General features: G+C 41.8%; 1 protein-coding gene across 2 annotated transcripts in view; it reads right to left on the bottom strand.

Annotated features, from left to right (window-relative positions):
- Positions 1–6,984: 6,984 nt before the first annotated feature.
- The window catches only part of SLIT2 (slit guidance ligand 2), a 405,234-nt gene continuing 387,784 nt past the window's right edge, over positions 6,985–24,434 (bottom strand). For both annotated transcript variants that reach the window (XM_005897066.3, XM_070372188.1), the window contains 4 exons: positions 18,931–19,085; positions 10,712–11,003; positions 10,287–10,498; positions 6,985–8,760 (listed from right to left, as the gene is read on the bottom strand). In XM_005897066.3, the coding sequence (XP_005897128.2) occupies positions 8,519–8,760; positions 10,287–10,498; positions 10,712–11,003; positions 18,931–19,085 (901 nt within the window). In that variant the 3' untranslated portion in view covers positions 6,985–8,518. The remainder of the gene's footprint in view (positions 8,761–10,286; positions 10,499–10,711; positions 11,004–18,930; positions 19,086–24,434) is intronic.

Raw genomic sequence — 24,434 nt, 5'->3', positions numbered from 1 at the left:
TATGAGCTCACTGATCAGTTCCATATTTTACCCTGACCGTCACAATGGAAATTGCTTCTGTGTATATGGAGACTGTTTTAAAAAGAACAGGAAAATAGGATCACACAAAGCTGCAACTATTATTCTCTTTGATTTGATCTCAAGCAGTTCCTTAAGTAATGTAATTTTTACCTTTCTTCCCATGTGAGGGAAGATTAGATTTCTGGAATCCTGTCAGTCTCCCTCAGCTGATGAGCTCACCTGTTGTCTGGTCTCTAAACTGCGTGCTCCCAAAGTTCCTCAAATGTAGGTTCTTTAGTTGGAGCGAAAAGCTCAGGTGACCAGATATCATGGGATTTTCCTTAATTTCTTCTGACTTTGGAATTAGTGAGTTTATAGATGAAATTTTGTTCTAGGAAACCACATGGGGTGTGTGTGTGTGTGTGTGTGGGTGTGTGTGTGTGTAGGCCTGTACCTGTACACTCAGGGCTGAGAGGAGCAACTCTAGGTCTGACTAAGTTGAACTGCCAGGGTCTCTTCCCTCTTTGTACGCTTGGCCTTTGAGTGTGCAAGGCTGTGGTAACAGCTGACTACACTCCCACTCTTCAATCTAAGACTCTCCTTCCTGTTGGTAGAGTCCTGTGTTAATGTTCTAAAATAAGGAAGCATTTAGAAGAAAGGAAGAAAAAGGAAAATGAGGTTAAATGAAAAGACAGGGAGAGGAATTTTCACTTCATGCTCTGAACTGTGAGACCACCACGCTTTTTTGTGCCAAATAGTAGGAGATTTATTTCCTAATCAAATGGAGTATTGTGCACGTCATTCAGAAATGTGTTCCTGCTCATTTCACAGCTCGGAAAAAGGGGTGACAGGCATCAAAAGGGAAGAATTGTAGCTAACGTACGAATAATAGGAATGAAAAAAATCAATGTGGAGATGTAATTGAAAGTAAGAACCGGTGGTCGAGGCAATTGATTCTGCCCATGTTGTGAGTAGAAACGAAGCAAGATCAAGTCACTGCAAGATCAGACCACTCACAGATGCGCATCTTTCTCCTTTCTGGGACAATGGGGGCCTTTGAAATTGTGGACAGGGACTTTATCAGACATGCTTATTCAAAGAAGTTTCTCTCTAGTTCTTTTCCATGTCCCTTTTTTTTTTTTTTTTCCTTTACAGGGATGTGTTCAGACCCGGAATGAATCCAGGGCTGTGACTTTGCAGCTGATGTAACTGGACCAGGGCATGTTCCATCCCGTCTTTTGTGACTAGCTTAGCCACCAAATTCAATTGCTCCAGGTTGACCCCCTTCATCAAGGCTCACCTGACCAGAAGGATGACCAAAAATCCTTCAGCAGCACCATAAAATTCATTCCCTCTGTCTAGGCTCAGTTTCTGAAAGAAGAGTCCTATAAAAAAAGTACTATTTATCTTTACCAAATGACAGATATAAAGAAAATTTTAGTGTATTTTTATTGGGGAATTGTTATTCATGGACATTTTTTTAAAAAGCAAAATAACTCCCTTTGAGAAATACTCATTCCTCTGGTGTTGTCTCATGAGGGCATTCACAGACTTTGCCCATCAATTCCAGTAAAATCAATATTGCATTACAGTCGGAGTCAGGAGATCTGGGCTGGGTGACCTTGGGCAAGTCACTTAATCTCTCTGCCACAATCTATATGAACAAACTGAAAATAATTTTAGCCATTCCAAGAACGGAGAGTAAGATTAATGACAGAAAGATTTTTGGATGATTGTCTCTGTGGCTCTTTCTCCCACGCCCTCATTTTGTGTGTGCTTTTTTTTTTTTTATGTTTGATTTTCTTTAGAATCCAAATTCAGCCACCCACATATTGACACAAAGACAAAGGTACTTTCAAATGCAAGATGGCAATGCCTCCACTGGACTGGATTTTGTATTTCTGGATGCAGTCAGCACTTGCCATGTCCTCTATTTCCCCTTGTGGGAGGATGAGGAAAGCAATGAAGTCCATTTGGAAAAGCTACTGTTGCATATATATCATTGTCTCTTTTTCAGTACTTTTTTGGCTTATTGCTCTCAGGAATCCTGTTTCTTCAACTCCACTGAAACCTCCCAACGTTCAACTTGCTCATGTAGGTGATGACATGGCGCGGTCTCACTCCTCTAGCTTGGATCTCAGTGTTCTCTTCAGTGCTCTCTCAAGTGTTGACCCACACCTTCACAAGCTGTGACCTCAGGGGATAAAACAATACTTACTGACACATTTAATGAGTGCCCTGGGATCTCACCAATTCTTCCAACTGCCATCCTGACTCACCTCTTCTTTTGCTATCAGACTTATTGAAAGGGAAGTCTAGTACTCATAATCTCCATTCCTTTTCATAGCTATCCATCTATTATCCCATCACTCTGTTAAAACTGCTCTTCCTTCATCTCCATTCTGGGACCACGTCATTCTAGAAACATGATCATTACTTAACGTTGGGTCTTGTTCTTCAGTTCAAGCTCATTCTTTTGTGTATCTAAATTAGCTTATCCATTTTCTTGGTTTCAATGACCAAGTCTATGTAAAACTCATACCCATGCTTTTAGACATCCAAGGCCATAATTTGTTTTAAAATATCTTGTCCTACAACTTTGTCACTCTAAGAGCATATATTAAACACTTTTTGAAAGTGAAAGTGTTAGTTGCTCAGTCACGTCCAACTCTTGTTGATATCATGGTCTGTAGTCTGTCAGGCTCCTTGGTCCATGGAATTCTCCAGGCAAGAATACTGGCATAGGTTGCCATTCCCTTCTCCAGGGGATCATCCCTACCCAGGAATTGAACCCAGGTTTCCTGCATTGCAGGCAGATTCTTAACCATCTGAGCCACCAGAGAAACCATATTAAAGGCTTTACGTGATGGGATTGGGGGTGGGGGGTGGGGAGGGTGGTCATTTTGTGAGAAATCTGGAATACCACACTAAAGAGTTTGGATTTTATCCTGCAGAAGGGATTAAAGATCCCTTAATTAAAGATATTTAATTAAAGACATGATTTAGAGAAATGTATTGTTTTCATTCAGTGGAGTGGAGGATGCATTGAAATCACAAGGTTGGGGCTTCCCAGGTCAGCAACTCCTATTGGCAAGTTGTTTCCAGCTCTGTGCAGTCGCCATGCTGCTGCTAAACCCAGATTCAATCCTTGTGAAACAAGTTCACAAAATGTTATGCTTGACTTCTCGTTCTTCCTTGCAAACATACACAATTCATCATGCATGATTAATTGTCCTACTGTAACAATACACGGTATACAGTCTAATTCATTTACCATCCCCACCCTTTTTTTACTCCTGGCCCTTACATGTTTTTACAGTTAAGAAACAGCCTCCTGATCAATTGATTTTAAATTCTGCTACTTATCTAAAACTCCCATAATTCAGGTCTTGACAAATCATTCTTTTACTCTGTCTTATTAATACTATTCTTGCCACAAGAATTCTGAACTTCTTAGCCCTCACCCTCAAGTATAGCCTGTATATTTCCACAACCATGCATTTGCTCAAACAATTTTGTTTGCTTAATAGTGAATTCATACAGTGAAATTGTTCTCTGATTTCCTGAGTTGATAAAGTACTTCCTTCTCCATCATTTTAAGCATGCAATGTTACCATGGCTCTTCCCGGCTCAATCCATATATACAATGGCTTATTTATAGAGACTATATCTCTGAAGATTCAGCTTAACACTACTGGTCTTCCCTAGTATTTCTTGGACTGTTTTGGTTTCCTTAATGAGAACTGGAACATCTTAATAGAGGAAGAATAATTTTCCCTCACAGATTGGAGGACCAGTCCTCTGGCATCCTGGCAAAGTGGCACCCTTAAGCGTACTTTTGCTGGTTTTCCAGTTGACCTCTTTCCTGAATCTCTGGCTTTGATGTCCAGAGCAAAGAATGTGCATGAGTTTTAAAGCATGGATCGGCCAGCAGTTGTTTCATTTACTCCAACCTCATCAGCCTTTGAGGTCATGGAAATTCCTTTGAGATTCCAGAAATATTATTACTTTTCAGTGCTATTGTAAGTGTTCATATTTTCTGTGTCTCCAGAGGTATTTCATTTGGAACTACATTACACGTAACTAGCTGCTATTTTAAAATGGAAATCTACTTCTGTTGGCAGTTTAAAAGCTTACTGTAAACAGATGCTCAAAAATAAATGGACTAGATGAAGTGAGTTAATAAAGTCAGAAAATGGTCACTGTTCTATTGCACACATGAAATAAATGCATGCCTCACTCTGATCACATTAACTTATTTTGTTTCCTTGACTACATATGTTTTTCCTCTCCTCAGGCGTATGAACAGACTGCTCTCTTTGCATGAACCCCCACACACTTGACCTTCATATATTTCCATTTGTCTCCATCCTAGATCTGACTTTATCCTTATAATTTGGCTTCAATGTCACTTCCTCACAGGCATTCTTTAGCCTCCCGATATGTATTTGATTGGATCCCTCTATTCTATGTTTATCTAGTACCTTATACTTTCCTTCAGGGTGCTTATCATAATTGGAGATTATATATTATTTTACTCATTTGTGTAATACCCATTACAACCTCAATTACAACTGCATATATGCGCTGAAATGGCAGAATAAGAATAGTGCTCAGTCGTGTTTGTACAATAGTGCTCAATTGTTTGTGACCCCATGGACTGTATAGCCTGCTAGACTCCTCTGTCCATTGAATTTTCCAGGCAATAATACTGATGTGGGTTGCCATTTCCTCCTCCTAGGGATCTTTCTGACCTAGGAATCAAACCCATGTCTCCTGCGTCTCCTGCATTGGCCAGCAGATTCTTTACCACTGCGCCACCTGGGAAGCTCAAAATGGCAGAAACAAAGTCTATTTCACTTTAGACTATGTGTCAAAAGTTTAGCGTAGCTTATTGCACTTAATAGAAGATAGGAAATAAAGTTATTTTTGAGTACACAAGAGAAGATTAAGAATGAAAATAGCTTATGTACTTTATAAAGCTTTATATACTTTATATAAAGCTTCATATACTTTTATAAAGACTTTTAAAAGCATAATTTTTGAATAATGGTCACTATATGAGGCAGATGACATCATAACAGTCATGATCTTTAAGTCCTGGATCGATTTTCACAAGTCTTTCAATCATTTCCCCAGAAAGAATTGCTGCTGACAAAGCAAGCCATCCAAAAAGAAAATGCTGAGAGCAATTCTAAAGCTGGGGTTAGTCTATTATTGCTCAGAAATAATTTCAGGAAATCTGTGGTGAAAACATTCTGAAGATTGAGATAGCTATTATTCAGCAAACACATCTTAAACGGAACACATGTCAAATCTTCATGGTATGTTATCTGAAGGGACCTCCTCACTCATGTGAGACTTAAGTAAACACATTAGGGATGTTTAATTACTTTATCTTTTCAGATTACAAAGGTACATTATTCTGTGTAGTAGCCTTGATTCTGATATAGGCAAAATGGATTTTAACATATTGAATTCTGTCAGAAATGCTCTAGTTTCCTATTGAAGAAATCCTATGGTCAAGGCCCTATAAGGAAGCAGACTTTCATAACATGAATAACTGCCCTTACTTTGTTTCATTTACTTGAAATTTACTGGTAATTATTTGACTACTGAATTTCCTCAAAGAAGAGCTTTTGTAGAAAGGAGTTGTGTCACGAGGCAAATAATCCCCTAAGAAACTTGCTGAATCAACCCAATTTCCAGCAAACAATTATATTTTGTGTCTTTATAAGCAAGAAGGAGAAAGGATAACATTCTGAAAACAACTAATATTTCAACTTTTTTGCTTAAAAAACAACAAAAAGTGTATAATGTAGATTACTTCAATTGACATAATTAGTACAGAGAATAACTGGGTGGGGGAAATAAGGCACCAAGCCTTTAAAGTCTCTTAGTAGAAAAGGTAGCAATTACTGAGCTGCTGCCTCTATCTTTTGAACACAAAGCATGTGTGGTCTGAGAGAGCTGATGGGCTGAAATTCAGTTCCCCCACTTTTGAGCTGTTTATGCCTGTGGAAAACAAGGAGCATAAAAACTCACAGGTTTGTCGTGGGACATGAATGAGATATTTCACATAAAGTCCTTTGTATAGCACCTGCCATATAATAAGCCCTTAAAAAACAATGACTATTAAGATAACACAAATCTTTGCAAAAAGAAGCAACCAGCGAGAATAAATACTATAAAGGTTTTACAAGGACTATATAATATTTATATAATTAAAATGCAGACATTTTAAAGAATAGTGAATAATTAGACATTTGTGTCTGTGAAAGAGGCAGAGTGTGTGTGTGTGTGTGTGTGTGTGTGCGTCTGCGTGCACTCATCAATGCAAGCTCACATGCACATGATTTTCCTACAGAGGACCTCCGTGGTGGTCCAGGGATTAAGACTCCATGCTTCCAACGCAAGGGGCGCAGGTTCAATCCCTGGTCAGGCAAAGAAGATCACATATGTGGCACAGCTTGACCAAAAAAGTAAAACGACTGGGTTTTCTTGCAGGGAACCAAAGAACTCCTGATGGGGGAGGGTTAACATTCCACTCAGTCAGTGTTGTTTCCCTGTTCTGGATGGCATATATTGATATTACCAACCCTTTCCTGAGAGCACCTGTGGAGAAAGGTTCTCTTTGTCTTTTCAAAAGTTTTCCATTTTGGTTCTAACTGTGGGGAAAAGAACAACAGAAACAAAGTCCCATTTTGGTCTAGTTAGATTTCATTTTATAATATCTGGGAGGAAGGAATGAATTGAATATGCACTTTTTTTTTAATTAGCCAAGAACGTGTTATGCCCTCCATCTCTTTCATGTGGCCACCCCAAACCCCAAGATGTGACAGTATGCTAATCTCAAACCAATTTCTGGCATCAAAGAGGTACAAATTTCCTTCCCTGTTCTTTTGGTAGCACCTTGATTAACACATTCTTAAGGAGGGAGCTCTAAATAGCATGCAGTTTCTAAGAAAACCAACAAACTGAAGATGAAGTAAATATCTGTTTAATTTACATACATCAGTAGTGTAACTGATATTAGTCTGGAGAAAGACAAAGCACACTGAACTATACATGTACGTCTAGTTTTCTTTGTAAAAAAAAGTTTTTGGAAAGAAACATCTGCAACTTTACAGGGTACCCTGGGATTTTAACGAGGGAAGAGCACAGTCCACTATAAATTCTATTAATTCTACATTGTAATTTAGCAGCAAACATGTTAACATGGGAACATTAAAGTCATAAAGGAGCTTTATTGTTTGTGAAAAAAAAAATCACAGTTCTTGACATTACAGCCTTTTCTCTCCCCTCCCCAACCCCAGTAAAAGGGCAAAAAAAGGTCAAGGAAATATTAATTTGTAAAAGATCTACTTTTCTAGTGTCGATTGCTACACATCATTCTGTTCTGTGAGGACATGCTGCAGAGGGGTGCTTCTCTCTGTACAGTGAGCGTCTCACGCATAGACTTTACATACCCTCTGCAGGCGTCCTGAATGAGGCCAGTAGGTCAGTGACACCAGTGGTCAGATGTCAAGGTAAACAAACAGATCAACACACATTTATCCCAAGATAACACCCTATGTTAGTACTATTGCCAAGAAAAAAAAAAAACCCACAAAAGAATCCTGATTTTTAAGTTTGAAAAATGTACAAAAATATCAGGACAATTATAAATTAATATATATTAAAGCATCGAGAAACAGCAAAAGGATGGCCTAAAATGTTAAGTACAATGTACTTTGATACAATAAATATTTCTCATGGAAACCGAATACTGTATAGGGCTGTTTAGAACTCATAGAAACAAAAATTCATATTATTACTAATTTATTTATCAATAATCTATTGGTTCTTTATCATCTCCTTTGTCATTTATATTACAAAAAATTAATACTGGAAAACGGTAGATAAACACTTTTGTGTGCTTCTCCTGCTAACATGCTGACGTTTAAAAAGAAGATAAAATTTATTTTAGCACTCTCATCTCCTCTCATGAATGGAACCCCGGTCTTCAGGATACCTTATGTTTTGCATAAAATATTTCTCATCCATTCATTCCGGCTGTGGATTCTGGAGTTCCATTCATCTGCCTTGCACCCTCACTCACACACATGTGCTTGGTCTGTCCTTCCTTATGAACCATGTAGATGAGAACTAGGGCGCAGAGTATTATGCTCTGGGCAACTTCTCATCAGCAGAGAGAACCTTGTCTCTCTCTTGGGTATGTGCTTCTGCTGGTCTCCAGCAAATTAAAGGCTGAATCCAAGTTATCATGGTTCGCATGGTTGTCCTAATGCCTCCAGGTGTATCATTCTTTATACTTCTCCAGCATTGGGGAAGCTTTAGTTCAAGCATTTCTTTTTTTTCTAAATGCAGAAAAAAAGTCTTCATTCTCATAATAAAAATAAGTCTGTTCTGTATTTTACAATATATTTCAAATATTTTCACTATGAAGCATTCATGAGTCCAACAGGGTCAAGAAGTAGACAACATTTTCCAAAGACCAAAGCTGCCAGGGATGCGTTTAGGAAGCGCAGCGGGTACAGCCACACTTTACCACCTTCTCCACCTCGTCCACAAACGAGGACCCATCAGTGCATTCGAAAGAGTATTTCCTTCTCTTGCTCCTCAGAGGTCCGCAGCACTGCCCGCCTGCACAGCCCCCTCTGCATTCCAACCGAGACACCTTCTTGGTCGTCTGGCAAGCGGCGTAGCCCTGCTGCTTTTGGTAATAATCTCTTACCCGTTCCCCTCGACAAGAGATTTCTAGAAAAGAACAAACAGCACAGGCAGTGTAAGGGCAGTTGCTGTAAGTTGTGCGAAGTGGCTATGAATCTACTGCTCAGTTAGGGAGATGCTGCTTTGGCTTCCGGTTTGTAAGGGCTATTTTCAGCATTTTGCTCAAATTTGTTATTACAGGCTGGTGGCACAGTCTGCTCTGTTCCTTGCAGAAGACTTCTTCTTGGCCTTTATTTTGAGCAACTGAATACTCTATATGTGGACTATAAAAATACTATGCTTTTGGACCGACAAGAAAATTGGCTTCCTAAATCTTCTCTTTTATATAGCAAAAATATACATCTTCTGTTTTTATACTACTAACAGCTGGTTTTGCTTACCACAGGGCACCGTTTCAGAGAGTATGCAATTTAATTTATTAGACCTAGAGTTTAATACCATTCAATCTGTTACTTAATACAAGTAACATTCCACTAACTTCATAAATCACCCGAGTACGAACTAGTTCAAAAAGAGCCATCTGCTAGAAGCCTCCACAGGCACGTTCCTTTCATCTCATCACCCCTATCCACACAACAAAATCTCTGCCAGCTGGAGGTGGAGCACATCCTGATCACGCAGACACAGGAGAAGGAAGTACGTGGGTTGAAATGTCAGCCCATTTCTGTCCCTCTCTCCTGCATAATTTGCTATCTTAAATCAGTTGATTCTAAGGTCAAAGGTGATTCTGTCCTAAAGCTACAGCAGAATTATTAGCACCTTCTTTTCTGTGCCAGAAGATGAATGAGTGATCTATACAGAGGAGAACAGCAGAGGAAGGTAAGAAAAGTGAAAGTGTTAGTTGCTCAGTCATGTCCGACTCTGCGACCCCATGGACTGTAGCCCACCAGGCTTCTCTGTTCATGGGATTCTCCAGGCAAGAATATTGGAGTGGGTTGCCATTTCCTTCTCCAGATGACCTTCCTGACCCAGGGATCAAACCTGGATCTCCAGCATTGCAGGCAGATTTTTTTACCATCTGAGCCACTGGGAGGCCCAAAGGTAAGAAGGAATGAAGGAAACGACCTTCTGCATAACAGAAAAAGGAGCATTCACATAGCAAATCACAACACGGGAAGACATGTGAAGGCCATGTAACATTCTGCCGCGGAGGTTTGACAGTGAAAGTGAAAGTCACTCAGTCGTGTCCGACTCTTTGCGATCCCATGGACTATACAGTCCATGGAATTCTTTAGGCCAGAATACTGGAGTGAGTTGCCTTACTCCAGGGGAATCTTCCCAACTCAGGGATGGAACCCAGGTCTCCCGCATTGCAGGTGATTCTTTACCAGCTGAGCCACAAAGGAAGCCTGCCATGGAGGTTCAGTACCTTCCGTATCTGTGCCTGCCTTACACTCGAAAGTAAATCAATAAGAGCAACTGCAGATAGTGCAAAGAGCTGGCATTTCTCAAGTCACTCTCCTCTCTGTGTGTCTCCCTTTCTCTCTTTTCAAAGACGACGGCCCCTCTTGCTCTGCCAAGAGAGAGGGAGGGGCCCAGCTGGCCCGGCTCACCTCGATCACAGCTGTCCCCGGTGTATCCACTGCTGCATTCACAGTAGGGCTGCCCCAGTCCTGAGAGCCTGCATTTCCCATGCTTGCACTTGATCGCCTGGCATGGGTTAAACAGATCCTCCTCTTCATCACAGAGGACGCCCCCATGGCCCTCTAGGCATTTGCAGCTGTAGGAGAACGCATTGATGGGCAGGCAGGTGCCGTGGACGCATCTACAGAGGAGGAGGAACGCAAGGATGGAAATGCGTTAGGCAGAGAGGATAGGAACGGAGTGGGGATGAGGGAGGGAATGTAAGGGAGACAGTGCTAATGGACTGACTTCTTTCTCTCCCCTCTATCCCTTCCCCCTTTCCTTCTTTCCTTTCTTCAGTATGGGTTTCAGGGTTGGAGAATGTGGGTTTAACTCCCAAGCAGCCCAAACTCACTTATTTCCAAGACAGGGGTCATTGGTCCTCTGATCACAGAGGGGCCCTGTCCATCCTTCCTCGCACTCGCAGGTGAAGCCGGCCTGGCTGCTGGGCTGGCATGTGCCGTGGGCACACACCTTCTTGTGGCATGGTTCACAGCCAGGCAGGATGCCGGTCTGCATGGGCACCTTCCGGAAGTCCTGAAGTTCGCTGTTGATGTAAAGGTTCCGGATGCAACCGTGGAAGCTGGTGCCATTCTGCCCAGGGGCCTGGCGCAGAGCTGCGGCCACGTTGTTCTTCCCGGGCATGCCTGGGGAGGGACACCGAGTCAGAAGCCAGGTTCCCTGGGGTTCCTCAGCCAGGGGCCACCCGGACCCTCTTAGGTCTTCCAGTGGGATGGGAGCAGTCTGTGCAACTCTTCTTTAGGAGAACCAAGCAGAACAAGCATCCTGTCCTGCGGTTCTCAGCCAGGCTGCACATCAGAATCACACTGGATCTTTGAAGAAACACTGATGCTTGGGGCCTCAGCCCAGACTGATTTGATCAGATTACCTGAGTGGAGTGGGGGAGGGAGAAGGGATGTATGTTTCTTCGTTTTTATTTTTTGGAAGGTGCTCCAGGCAATTCTAAGGCACAACTAGAATAAAGACCCCAGGTTCACTGGCAGTCCATTTTTAATTTTTAACATTTGGTTTTAAAAACCTTCAGTTCAGATCAGTCGCTCAGTCGTGTCCGACTCTTTGGGACCCCATGAATTGCAGCACGCCAGGCCTCCCTGTCCATTACCAACTCCCAGAGTTCACTCAAACTATGTCCATCAAGTCGGTGATGCCATCCAGCCACCTCTCTGTTGTCCCCTTCTCCTCCTGCCCCCAATTTATAAAATCTAAATTCGGGTCACTGTACTTAAAAGTAAGTGGGAATGGGAGAAGGATTCCTGCTCCTTTACCTCCACACCCAACTCCCATCCTGGACACACACCCCTGAAGCCTAGGATTTCACAAAGTAGTTTTTATTTCCTGACCAACCCCAGGGCCCAGAGAGCTCAGAGGACATGCTCAATGTCATTAGTAAGACTAGGTTAGAATTAGGCTGATAAGACAAACTTCCCTAATCTCAAGCCATAGTTCAATCCATTGATTTTCAGAGGATGAGAGCTGAGATTCACGACGACCATTCGCCCCAGTCCTGACAAATTTCAAGCTGGCAACTAGTCCAGCATAACACTGGCAACGTCTCAAGCTCAGCCACGGATGTCATTGCCGGAAAAACTCACCCTGCTTCCTATCAAGATAGCACCTCATTCACATTTTATTTATTCCCTTGCTAATTGGGTGAAACATTCATATTCCAAGAAATTGGGGCTATAAATTAAATTCTTCCAAAACCAGAATTTGCAATCTTGTGTATGTGTGTGTGTGTAAGTGCTTAGTCGCTCAGTTGTGTCTGACTCTTTGTAACCCCATGGACTGTAGTCCACCAGGCTCCTCTGTCCATGGGATTCTTCAGGCAAGGATACTGGAGTGAGTAGCCTAGCCTTTCTCCAGGGGATCTCCCCAACCCAGGAATCGACCTGGGGTCTCCAGCAGTGCAGCTGGATTCTTTACCAGCGGAGCTACCAGGGAAGCCCCATCTATATATATACACACACCACACATACACACATATATATGTGTAGTGTGATAAGTTGCTTCAGTCATGTCCGACTGTTTGCGACCACATGGACTGTAGCCTGCCAGTCTTCTCTGTCCATAGGATTTCCCCAGGCAAGAATACTGGAGTGGGTTGCCATGCCCCTCTCCAGGGGATGTATATGCATATGTGTGTGTGTATATATATATATGCATACACACACACACAAATATATATACACACATAAATATATACATACACACATATATACACACATGTATATCCCACTAGTGACAGTCATATGGTAACCCTCATTTGTTAAAGCTGAGGAATCTTTCCATGACCTAAGCCAGACTCTGAAATAGTTCCTGGATGGGATCCTATGTGAAGCAGTTGGGGAGGGGATGGAGCCAAGGTCTTCAGAGCAGCTGACATTCTCCCCTGCACTCGACTCTGAGCTACTGGCTGGGGGCGCTGAAGCTGGGAAAGACCATGGCTCTCACTCTCTAGGTTTGTTGGTTATAAAGACCAAGAACCACAGTACTCTCTGGGTAGCATCTTCTCTCCCATTCAAAGGAGACCCATTCGAGGTCTAGGAGGTACCAAAGTCAGACAGTGGCTTATGCAAAACCACTAGGCTAGAGATCAAAGCCTGTATTTTTGGACTGTGTGCATTCGGGCCAGTCATTTCCTCTCTTCTGGGGCTCAGTTTTCTCATCTGTAATGCCCATGGACGCACCACCTGTTTCCCAGCTTGAAATATCTAAGACCCACCAGAGGGGCGCTGTTCAGAAGGCGGCTTCCCAGGCCCCCTTTTTTCCCCACCTGAGATTCTGACCCAGAAGGAAGGTGTGGGCACAGAAATAAAAACATATAGCTCAGCTGAATCTGATGCAAATGGGCCTGCTGAATTAGGTGTCGTGGATTAAAAGTCTTGAGTTTGGGTTTTTAGTCTGCCTGTTTGGCCTTGGTAACTGGATTGCTTCCTAGAATGGGGTCAAAAGGACAGAATGTTCCATTTCCAGGAGAGGACTAATAACTGTAAATTTCTTGTTTGGGGGTGAGTTCTTCCTCCTTTTTGAAGAGGCTTTGAAACATTATTTATTTACTTATTATTCGATATGCTGAGTCTTCTTTGCTGTGTGGGCTTTTCTCTAGCTGTGGTGAGCTGGGACTACTCTAGTTGCAATGCGTGGATTTCTCATTGCGGTGGCTTCTCTGGCTTCTCTTCTCTAGGGCACGCAGGCTTCGGCAGTTGTGGCACATGGGCTCAGTAGTAGCATTTCCCGGGCTCTAGGGCACAGGCTCCATCGTTGTGGTGCACGGGTTTAGTTGTTCCATGGAACGTGGGATCTATCCAGACCAAGGATTGAATCTGTGTTTCCTGCACTGGCAGGGGGATTCCACTGAGCCATCAGGGAAGCCCAAGGGGATAAGTTCTTCTAATGTAATCATGTTGCTGCTGCTAAGTGACTTCAGTCGTGTCCGACTCTGTGCGACCCCAGAGACGGCAGCCCACCAGGCTCCCCCGTCCCTGGGATTCTCCAGGCAAGAACACTGGAGTGGGTTGCCATTTCCTTCTCCAATGCATGAAAGTGAAAAGTGAAAGTAAAGTCACTCAGTCGTGTCCAACTCTTCACGACCCCATGGACTGCAGCCCACCAAGCTCCCCTGTCCCTGGGATTTTCCAGGCAAGAGTACTGGAGTGGGGTGCCATTGCCTTCTCCAAATGTAATCATATCCATTCTGCAAAAACATGTGGACTCTAATATCTGTACATTTATGATCCTTTCTTCAGAAGTTAAAAAAGAACTTCTTCCAAAACTATTTCAAGAGCTCACACAACGTGCATATATGCGCATGTAAAGACTAAAGTACAGACCCATGAAGTTCCATGGCAGGGAGAAGCAATCAGTAAGTGTGTTCTTTCTATTCCCAAAGTTAACAATGATACAGGTCTAGTTTTGATTGTAGTAACTTGTAAACGAAAATGTTGATACATTACACATATAGTTACTTTCAGTAGGATATTATAAAATCAAGAACTATCATAACTCAACGTTTTCAGGTGCTTGGTAGACTTCTGACCAGAGAACTAAGTTTTAACTGATAAAAACAAAAGTAAGGTCCAGGGATTTTTTTCCTTCAGCCTTTCCTCTATGCCATGGACCATAGATGGGATTTACTATTCATAAACAACAGTTAATTTAGTAGATACCTTTTAGCCTTAACAAGCCCTACATGTTTCAGAGTGACAATAAAGGGACCAAGTGTCAACACTGAGGTTTTGTCAACACTGTCCAATAGGGACATTAGGAGAGGATTTGTGATGCGTGGAGGGTGCCTCAATGTGTGGGTCTTTAAAAAAAATCTCATTAATACAGGTCTTCCCTGTAGTTCAAACAGTAAACAGTTTGCCTGCAATGCAGGACAGCGGGACTCGATCCCTGGGTCGGGAAGATCCTCTGGAGAAGGGAATGGCAATCCACCCCAGTATTCTTGCCTGGAGAATCCCATGGACAGAGTAGACTGGCGGACTACAATCTGTGGGGTCGCAAAGAGTCAGACACAACAGGGCAACTAACACTACACTAATATGTGTTCTGGTTGGACTTTTATACACAAAAACATGAGGATCACATTGTTTTGTTTTATGGAAAGGCTATATCAGAGGGAGCTGAAACCCAAGGGTGGAGAAAGCTGCCTCCCTGTTTTGACAGAAAATACTCTTGGAGAGGCTTATGGCATGGAATGTATCACCTTCAGGCTAGCCTCCCTGCAGAGTGTTCCTCTTTGCAGAGGTCATCTACCTTTCTCTCCTTTGCTAATTCAGCTTCTTCTGCCTTTATCATAAAGAATACAGGACCATGGTCTTAGGATTGTATTCTACTTTTTAAATGTGAATTACCCTTAAGACTCTCCTCTGAGAGGGAAGGAAATGAGCCCAGTGCAGTCTCTGGCAATGAGGCCGATTGAAAGTGGTTTTCTTCAGGCTTGAGAGGACAGAGGCACTGTCTGCATCCTTCCAAGCCCTCTATCCTTAGAAGGACTAGTTCAGTTCAGTTCAGTTAAGTCGCTCAGTCGTGTCCGACTCTTTGCGACCCCATGAACCACAGCAGGCCAGGCCTCCCTGTCCATCACCAACTTCCAGAGTTCACCCAAACTCATGTACATCGAGTCAGTGATGCCATCCAGCCATCTCATCCTCTGTCGTCCCCTTCTCCTCCAGCCCCCAATCCCTCCCAGCATCAGAGTCTTTTCCAATGAGTCAACTCTTCCCATGAGGTGGCCAAAGTATTGGAGTTTCAGCCTCAGCATCACTCCTTCCAATGAACACCCAGGACTGGTCTCCTTTAGGATGGACTGGTTGGATCTCCTTGCAGTCCAAGGGACTCTCAAGAGTCTTCTCCAACACCACAGTTCAAAAGCATCAATTCGTTGGCACTCAGCTTTCTTCACAGTCCAACTCTCACATCCATACATAACAACTGGAAAAACCATAGCCTTGACTAGATGGTCCTTTGCTGGCAAAGTAATGTCTCTGCTTTTGAATATGCTATCTAGGTTGGTCATAACTTTCCTTCCAAGGAGTAAGTGTCTTTTAATTTCATGGCTGCAATCACCATCTGTAGTGATTTGGGAGCCCAGAAAAATAAAGTTTGTCACTGTTTCCACTGTTTCCCCATCTATTTCCCATGAAGTGATGGGACCAGATGCCATGATCTTCATTTTCTGAATGTTGAGCTTTAAGCCAACTTTTTCACTCTCCTCTTTCACTTTCATCAAGAGGCTTTTGAGTTCCTCTTCACTTTCTGCCATAAGGGTGGTGTCATCTGCATACCTGAGGTTATTGATATTTCTCCCGGCAATCTTGATTCCACTTGTGCTTCTTCCAGCCCAGCGTTTCTCATGATGTACTCTGCATATAAGTTAAATAAGCAGGGTGACAATATACAGCCTTGATGTACTCCTTTTCCTATTTGGAACCAGTCTGTTGTTCCATGTCCAGTTCTAACTGTTGCTTCCTGACCTGCATATAGGTTTCTCAAGAGGCAGGTCAGGTGGTCTGGTATTCCCATCTCTTTCAGAATTTTCCAGTTTATTGTGATCCACACAGTCAAAGGACTTGGTAGTGCTGAATAAAAACTCTTCTTTCCCCCTTTTTGAAAAATGTCCTTTTTTAAAAACATGGAATTCTATTTATTTACTTTCTTTGTTGTTTAGTCACTAAGTAACGTCCGACTCTTTGTGACCCCATGAATGGCAGCGTGCCAGGCTTCCCTGTCTCTCACTATCTCCTGGAGTTTGCTCAGACTCATGTCCGTTCAGTCGGTGATTCCATCTGACCATCTCGTCCTCTGTCTCCTCCTTCTCCTCCTGCCCTCAGTCTTTCCCAGCATCAGAGTCTTTTTGCAGTGAGTCAGCTCTTCATATCAGGTGGCCAGAGTATTGAAGCTTCAGCTTCGGCATCAGTCCTACCAGTGAATATTCACTGTTGATTTCCTTTAGGATTGACTAGTTTGATCTCCTTGCAGTCCAAAGGACTCTCAAGAGTCTTCTCCAACACCACAGTTTGAAAGCATCAATTCTTTGGTGCTCTGCCTTCTTTACTTACTTACTTATTGGCCATGCCATGTGGCATGTGGGATCTTAGTTCTCCAACCAGGGGTCAAATCCATACCCTCTGCATTGAAAGCACAGTCCTAACCACTGCACTACCAGGCATCTGGCCCAAGCATTCCCATTCAATACTTATTTATTTTTTAAACTACATTCTAAAGGGGTCTTAGAATACTCAGTGAAATGATCTCTAATGAAAGTATAAAAAAATCAGGTGAAGGACAAGTCCAGAAAGAAACAAAAAGCCACAGAAGTTAGATTGTTTACTTTTCTGCTCAATATTAAGAAGTGAATATCAATGCAGGTGGCTTTGGGTGCAGACAGACCTGAACTCAAACGAGGTCTCTATCATAGCTTCATAGCTTTGTGAACTTGGACATGTTCTATGGAGTCCCTGAGATACTCCCTTAGGGATTATAAAACAAAAAATCATACCTACTTCCTACAGTCTCTGGGGGTAAGACTGTAAAAGAAGCATTATGCTGAGAACACAGCAGGTGCTTAGCAAATATAATTTCTTTTCTCTCCAACCACAGGTAACATCAATGACTTTCAACTGCCATTCACTGTAGTACAGGCAACAATGGAGGCTCCTGCCTGTTAATGAATCCCATAATGTGATTCCCATGAAGCAAAGAGATCAGTTATCTTGCTGCCCAGACTTTCTATAAGATACTTTTATTACAATGCATTATGGTTTCATGAGGATGTGTCTGTCTTCTCCACTCCCCTGGGTACAGAAGGGATGATTCTTTTTCAGTTTTTCATTCTTTATGCCTCTATTAACTTAGTTCTCAGCTTATGGGAGGTGTTCAATAAATCTTTACAGAATTGTACCAAAGACTTTTAACTGCTTTTTAAAAAAATTGCAATTCTATAGGAGAGTTCAGATTGTCTACTGCTAAAATTATTAAAATCAGAGGTGCTCTGGAATTTCAGAAATTTTTCAAAACTGCTTTTAGGGAAGGCTTTGAGGGGTTGGTAAAAATATGTAGCATCCCAAGGTTGTTCTTGTGAAAATAATTGGTGTAAAGTTGAAAATACCTGTCATGGTGAAGAAATTGGTTACATTGACCCATTCAGAAACTTTGGCTTATTTATCTGTAAAATGAGTTGATTTTATCTGTCAATTCATCTCAGTTCAATGTAATTTAATTCGATGCAACTCAATTCACCATCATATGCTTTCTTACTCATTTGCTTGAAATTTGAAATTCTATCTCCAGGTTATATCCACTCCTCCAGATTTATGCAAGAGTGCCAGGTTTCCCCACTGCGGTTCCTTTTCTTTGCGCACCTTCAGATCTCTGTCCATCCCTCATATATTTGCTCATCTGCCTTCTTGTTGCTTAAAAATAGTCTTCACTGTGTCTTTTCAAGCCCTAAACCACCTTTCCAACCTTCTCTCTTTATCATTCCCCTTAAGGTCTGAGCTCAACAGAAGTACTTCCCATTGCCCCAGTACAATTTGTGAATTTAACTTGTTCATTCATTAATTTGATTTCATTAATAACTATCCTATCCTGTAGATGAGTTTGTGACTAGTAGTGAAGACACTCAAGCACAGCAACATCTGACTGAAGCTGGTAGTGTTACCCTCCTTAAGGGAGCTGGGGTGGGTCATATACTCCTCAGTTTGCATCAAACTTGTTTTCTCATCTTTTTCATTGTCTGATTTGACTTATAACCAGCTTTCTTTTTCCATACACCACATCAAATAATTATCTGATGGGTAAATCAGCTAGCAAGTGATAGACACAAAAGAAACATTAATGTCCTTCTCCTCCCGACTACATATTTAGTTAGACCCAGGGTCAGCATTACAAAATAGACTCTTATACCCATCTAGGGCTCTTTCTTTTCTATCCTTGCTGTCCATCAATGATTGATCAATGACCATGGCACCAGGCATCAACAACTTCAGGATTAATCTGTGATGAGAATCATGGGGTTTGGGAATCCATGAAATTTGAGAAAGGGCTTACCTCCAACATAGAGTGGGGAGTCAAAATTCAGAGTGGACTGTTTTGACAAGTTGGTAATGATTTTGGGGCTCCCTCCATCCACTGAGAGGGAGAGACTTTGATCCAGGGCAAGTAGTTCCACAATGTGAAAATTTCCATCATTGATTGTCTCCACACTAAAACAAAAAACAAAACACAATAACTTAGCTGATTCTCCAATTATCTATTTATTAAAGAAAAGGAGGTACAATACAAACTGGACTAAGTTCTTTTGGGGAAAATATACTCCTATCCAATATTAATAAAGATAAGTAATAAGTAACCTATATGCAGGTCAGGAAGGAACAGTTAGAACTGGACATGGAACAACAGACTGGTTTCAAATAGGAAAAGGAGTACATCAAGGCTGTGTTCTGTCACCCTGCTTATTTAACTTATATGCAGAGTACATCATGAGAAATGCTGGGCTAGAGGAAGCACAAGCTGGAATCAAGATTGCTGGGAGAAATATCAATCACCTCAGATATGCAGATGACACCACCCTTATGGCAGAAAGTGAAGAACTCAAAAGCCTCTTGATGAAAGTGAAAGAGGAGAGTGAAAAAGTTGGCTTAAAGCTCAACATTCAGAAAACGAAGATCATGGCATCTGGTCCCATCACTTCATGGGAAATAAATGGGGAAACAGGGGAAACAGTGTCAGACTTTATTTTTGGGGCGCCAAAATCACTGCAGATGGTGACTGCAGCCATGAAATTAAAAGACACTTACTCTTTGGAAGAAAAGTTATGACCAACCTAGATAGCATATTCAAAAGCAGAGACATTACTTTGCCAACAAAGGTCCGTCTAGTCAAGGCTATGGTTTTTCCAGTGGTCATGTATGGATGTGAGAGTTGGACTGTGAAGAAAGCTGAGCGCCAAAGAATTGATGCTTTTGAACTGTGGTGTTGGAGAAGACTCTTGAGAGTCCCTTGGACTGCAAGGAGATCCAACCAGTCCATTCTAAAGGAGATCAGCCCTGGGTGTTCTTTGGAAGGAATGATGCTAAAGCTGAAACTCCAGTACTTTAGCCACCTCATGTGAAGAGTTGACTCATTGGAAAAGACTCTGATGCTGGGAGGGATTGGGGCAGGAGGAGAAAGGGACGACAGAGGATGAGATGGCTGGATGGCATCACTGACTCAATGGACGTGAGTCTGAGTGAACTCCGGGAGTTGGTGATGGACCGGGAGGCCTGGAGTGCTGCAATTCATGGGGTGGCAAAGAGTTGGACACAACTGAGCGACTGAACTGAACTGAACTTAATTGATTTTAAAATGAATATTTTCAGGGAGATACAATCTTTTATAATTCTTATGTAACACAAACGTTTTCTTAGGTAATACAAAAGTTCTCCCATTGGGATAGTGTCGGCTGCTCAGTTGTGTCCAGCTTTTTGTGACCCCATGGACTGTAGCCCACCAGGTTCCTCTGTCCATGGGATTCTCTAGGTAAGAATACTGGAATAGGTTGCCATTTCCTTCTCCATGGGATCTTCCCGATCCAGGGATTGGACTCAGGTCACCTGCAATGCAGGTGGATTCTTTACCATTCTGAGCCACCAGGAAAGCCCTCCCATTGGGATAAGCGGAAATGAGTACATTTTATTAGTATGTAGTCACAATCTTCTGGTTTGCAGAAATTACAAAACATAATGTATGCATTTTAAATGCTATTAGAGTTTCTCTTCTTCAGCTGCTGTTACTCCAAATTGTGTTCAAAACATAAGGAGCCTACAGCTGTGCCAAATATACTCTTTAGGCAGTGATGTTAGGGGATCATTGGTCTCTGCACTCTTAAGCACTACACAGTAACACTTACCATAATCAAACATGCACAAAAATACAGGAAGAAGCAACTTGGTAAGATCACTGTAGTTTTTGAAATTTGTTAATTGAAAATATACCCTCATTTTATTTGAAATTTTCAGAAGATTTTCCATCAAACGAGATTACTATGAAGATGATTCTCAGTGGAGAGGTGGGAATAGCAGATTAATTGGAATGCTCAACATAGTCATATCTAGAGAATCTAGTGATGATAATGGTTCTCCAGTTTCTCTTCTATAACTTTTAAGGGTCAGGTCTAACAATCATTACTGCCACCTTCTAAAAACTTTGAGAGGGCTTATGGAAATACATAAAATGGACAAAACCAAAGAGATTAAAAATTTTAGGTAAACAGAACATGACAACTGAAAATGAAGTTAGGTGCAATTAGTAAGTAGGTGCTATAAGGTTTAAAGGTGATTGTTAATCTAGTACAAGTGTTATATCAGGCCAATGAAACAGGGGACAAACAAAGAAAAAAATAGGATTGATAGTGAAAATTAAAGAGCGAATATTTGAGATATTGATTGGAAAGACTGGAAAAATGGTTCAAAAAGAGAAATATGGGAACATATAATAGGAAGACTGGGAATACCTAATACTCCCCAAGCAAGCATGCATGCGTGCTCAGTCACTCAGTTGTGTCTGACTCTCTGGGACCCCACGGACTGTCGCCCATCAGGCTCCTCTGTCCATGGGATTCCCCAGGCAAGAATACTGGGGTGGGTTGCCATTTCCTCCTCTAGGGGATCTTCCCGACCCAGAGATTGAACCTGCGTCTACTGTGGCTTCTGCATTGGCAGGTGGATTCTTTATCACTGAGCCACCAGGGAAGCCCTCCCTAAGCAAAATGATTGCTTAAATTTCCAGGCACTGATACTTAAATTTGCAAATAGGTCAAGCCTGGAAAATAATGAAAAAAATGTATTAACATTTCTGTATCGTTCTTATCACAGGAGTCTAATCATATTCCATTGTTTGCCAGCATAGACCAAAATGCTTTTTGTGATCTAACAATATAAACCATAATGCACAGCTGTGAAAACACTTGATGTTCTCTGGTCTTAAGTAGTTAAAAGTGTCCACATGTATGGGGATTTTGATAACCTGTTTCAGATACCATCTTAAAAAAAATAAATGTTAGATGTGCCAAACAATTTTTTTGCCCCATACCCATTTAATTATCCCAACAAATGACACCACTAAAATCAACAGAGATAATATACAAGGAATACGGGTGTGCTTGCTTTCCCTTGTGGCTCAGCTGGTAAAGAATCCACCTGCAATGTGGGAGACCCAGGTTCGATCCCTGGTTTGGGAAGATCCCCTGGAGAAGGGAAAGACTACTCAGTCCAGTATTCTGGCCTAGAGAATTCCATGGACTGTATAGTTCATGGGGTTGCAAAGAGTGGGACATGACTGAGCAAATGTCACTACATTTCCAACTACAGGTGTGCTAAGTCGCATCTGACTCTGGGACCCCATAGACTGTAGCCTGCCAGGCTTCTCTGTCCATGGAATTCTCCAGTCAACAGCACTGGAGTGGGTTGCCATTTGCTCCTGCAGGGGATATCCCGGACCCAGGGATCGAACCCATGTCTCCTTCATCTCCACTAGCGATCAGCAGATTCTTTACCACTGAGCCATCCAGAAAGTCCAATATACAAAGAAAATACTTTCTAAATAAAGCTACATACCAACTGTTAGTGGTCTTAAATATGACTCTTCAAAAGGCATATGCTAAATAGTAATAGCAACTACTAGTTAAACATACAGATTTTGGAGGCAGATAAACTTGGATTTGAATTCTGGTCTTGCATTTATTAAATGTTTAACTTTAGATAAGTTACTTGCTGCTGCTGCTGCTGCTAAGTCACTTTAGTAGTGTCCAACTCTGTGCGACCCCATAGTGCTAATAAACTTCAGTCATCTCTTCAGTAAATGTTAGCAAATATTCCCCCTTCCTATGCTTAAACTGAGGTCTATCCCTGTGAAATATTTTTTTTTGCTTTAATGCAGAGCAAAACATCTAGCCTACAGAAAGTGCAAAGTTAAATGGTATGCATTGGTATTACCATCTGCATCACCATTATCATCATCATTATATAAATAATTGGATACTATTTCAGGATCTTCTTCAAGAGGAAATTAAGTTAGGTCAGCTTTATTTTTAACATTAACTGTATGATGACACTAAAGATTGGTAGAAATATAATAACACAAGCAAACAATGCAAGCACTATTGTTCAGTCGCTTATTCGTGTCCAACTCTTTGCGACTTCATGGACTGCAGCACGTCAGGCTTCCCTGTCCTTCACCATCTCCTGGAGCTTGCTCAAACTCATGTCCATTGAGTTGGGCATGCCACCCAACCATCTCCTCCTCTGTTGTCCCCTTCTCCTTCTGCCTTCAATTTTTCTCAGCATCAGGGTCTTTTCAAATGAGTCAGTTCTTTGCATCAGGTGGCCAAAGTATTGGAGCTTCAGTTTCAGGATCAGCACTTCCAGCGAATATTCAGCGTTGATTTCCTTTAGAATTGACTGGTTTGATCTCCTTGCTGTCCAAGGGACTCTCAAGAGTCTTCTCCAACACCACAGTTTGAAAGTATCAACTCTTCGGCCCTCAGCGTTCTTTATTAAGGTCCAACTCTCACATCCATACATGACTACTGGAAAAATCATAGCTTTCATTATATGGACCTTTGTCAGCAAAGTATATGGATCTTTGTTGGCAAAGTAATGTCTCTGTTTTTTAATACACTGTCCAGGCTGGTCATAACTTTTCTTCCAAGGAGGAAGTATCTTTTTATTTCATGGCTGCAGTCACCATCTGCAGTGATTTTGGAGCCCAAGGAAATAAAGTCTGTCACTGTCTCCATTGTTTCCCCATCTATTTGCCATGAAGGGATGGGACCAGATGCCAATGTCTTTGTTTTCTGAATGCTGAGTTTTAAGCCAGCTTTTTCACTCTCCCTTTCACTTTCATCAAGAGGCTCTTTAGTTCCTCTTCACTTTCTGCCATAAGGGTGGCAGAAGTCTGCATATCTGAAGTTACTGATATTTCTCCTGGCAATCTTGATTCCAGCTTGTGCTTCATCCAGCCCGGCATTTCTCATGATGTACTTGGCATATAAGTCAAATAAGCAGGGTGACAATATACAGCCTTGATGTACTCCTTTCCCAATTTTGAACCAGTTCTTTGCTCCATGTCTGGTTCTAACTGTTTTTTCTTAACCTGCATATAGGTTTTGCAGGAGGCAGGAATGGTGGTCTGGTATTCCCATCTCTAAGAATTTTCTACAGTTTGTTGTGATCCATACAGTCAAAGGATTTAGCAAAGTCAATGTACCAGAAGTTTTTCTGGAATTCTCTTGCTTTTTTTATGATCCAGGCACTGCTGCTGCTGCTGCTGCTAAGTTGCTTCAGTCGTGGTACATGTTCTCAACAGTAGTAAGCTTTTTAAGAAAAATTTTTGTTGGAGTATAGCTGATTTACAATGTTGTGTTAGTAACAAGGCTTTAATAGATGATTTCTCTCCCAACTAGCCCAGGAATGAAATTCTATGGAAAATAATCTTCTATGATGGTTGCACAACTTGTATTTAGTAAAAATCACTGAACTGGAGAAAATATGTAATAAACTTATAATGAAAGCTGA

This window comes from Bos mutus, chromosome 6 (assembly GCF_027580195.1).
Source record: "Bos mutus isolate GX-2022 chromosome 6, NWIPB_WYAK_1.1, whole genome shotgun sequence".
Taxonomy (NCBI): Eukaryota; Metazoa; Chordata; class Mammalia; order Artiodactyla; family Bovidae; genus Bos; species Bos mutus.
This window is presented reverse-complemented; position numbering and strand designations above follow the sequence as displayed.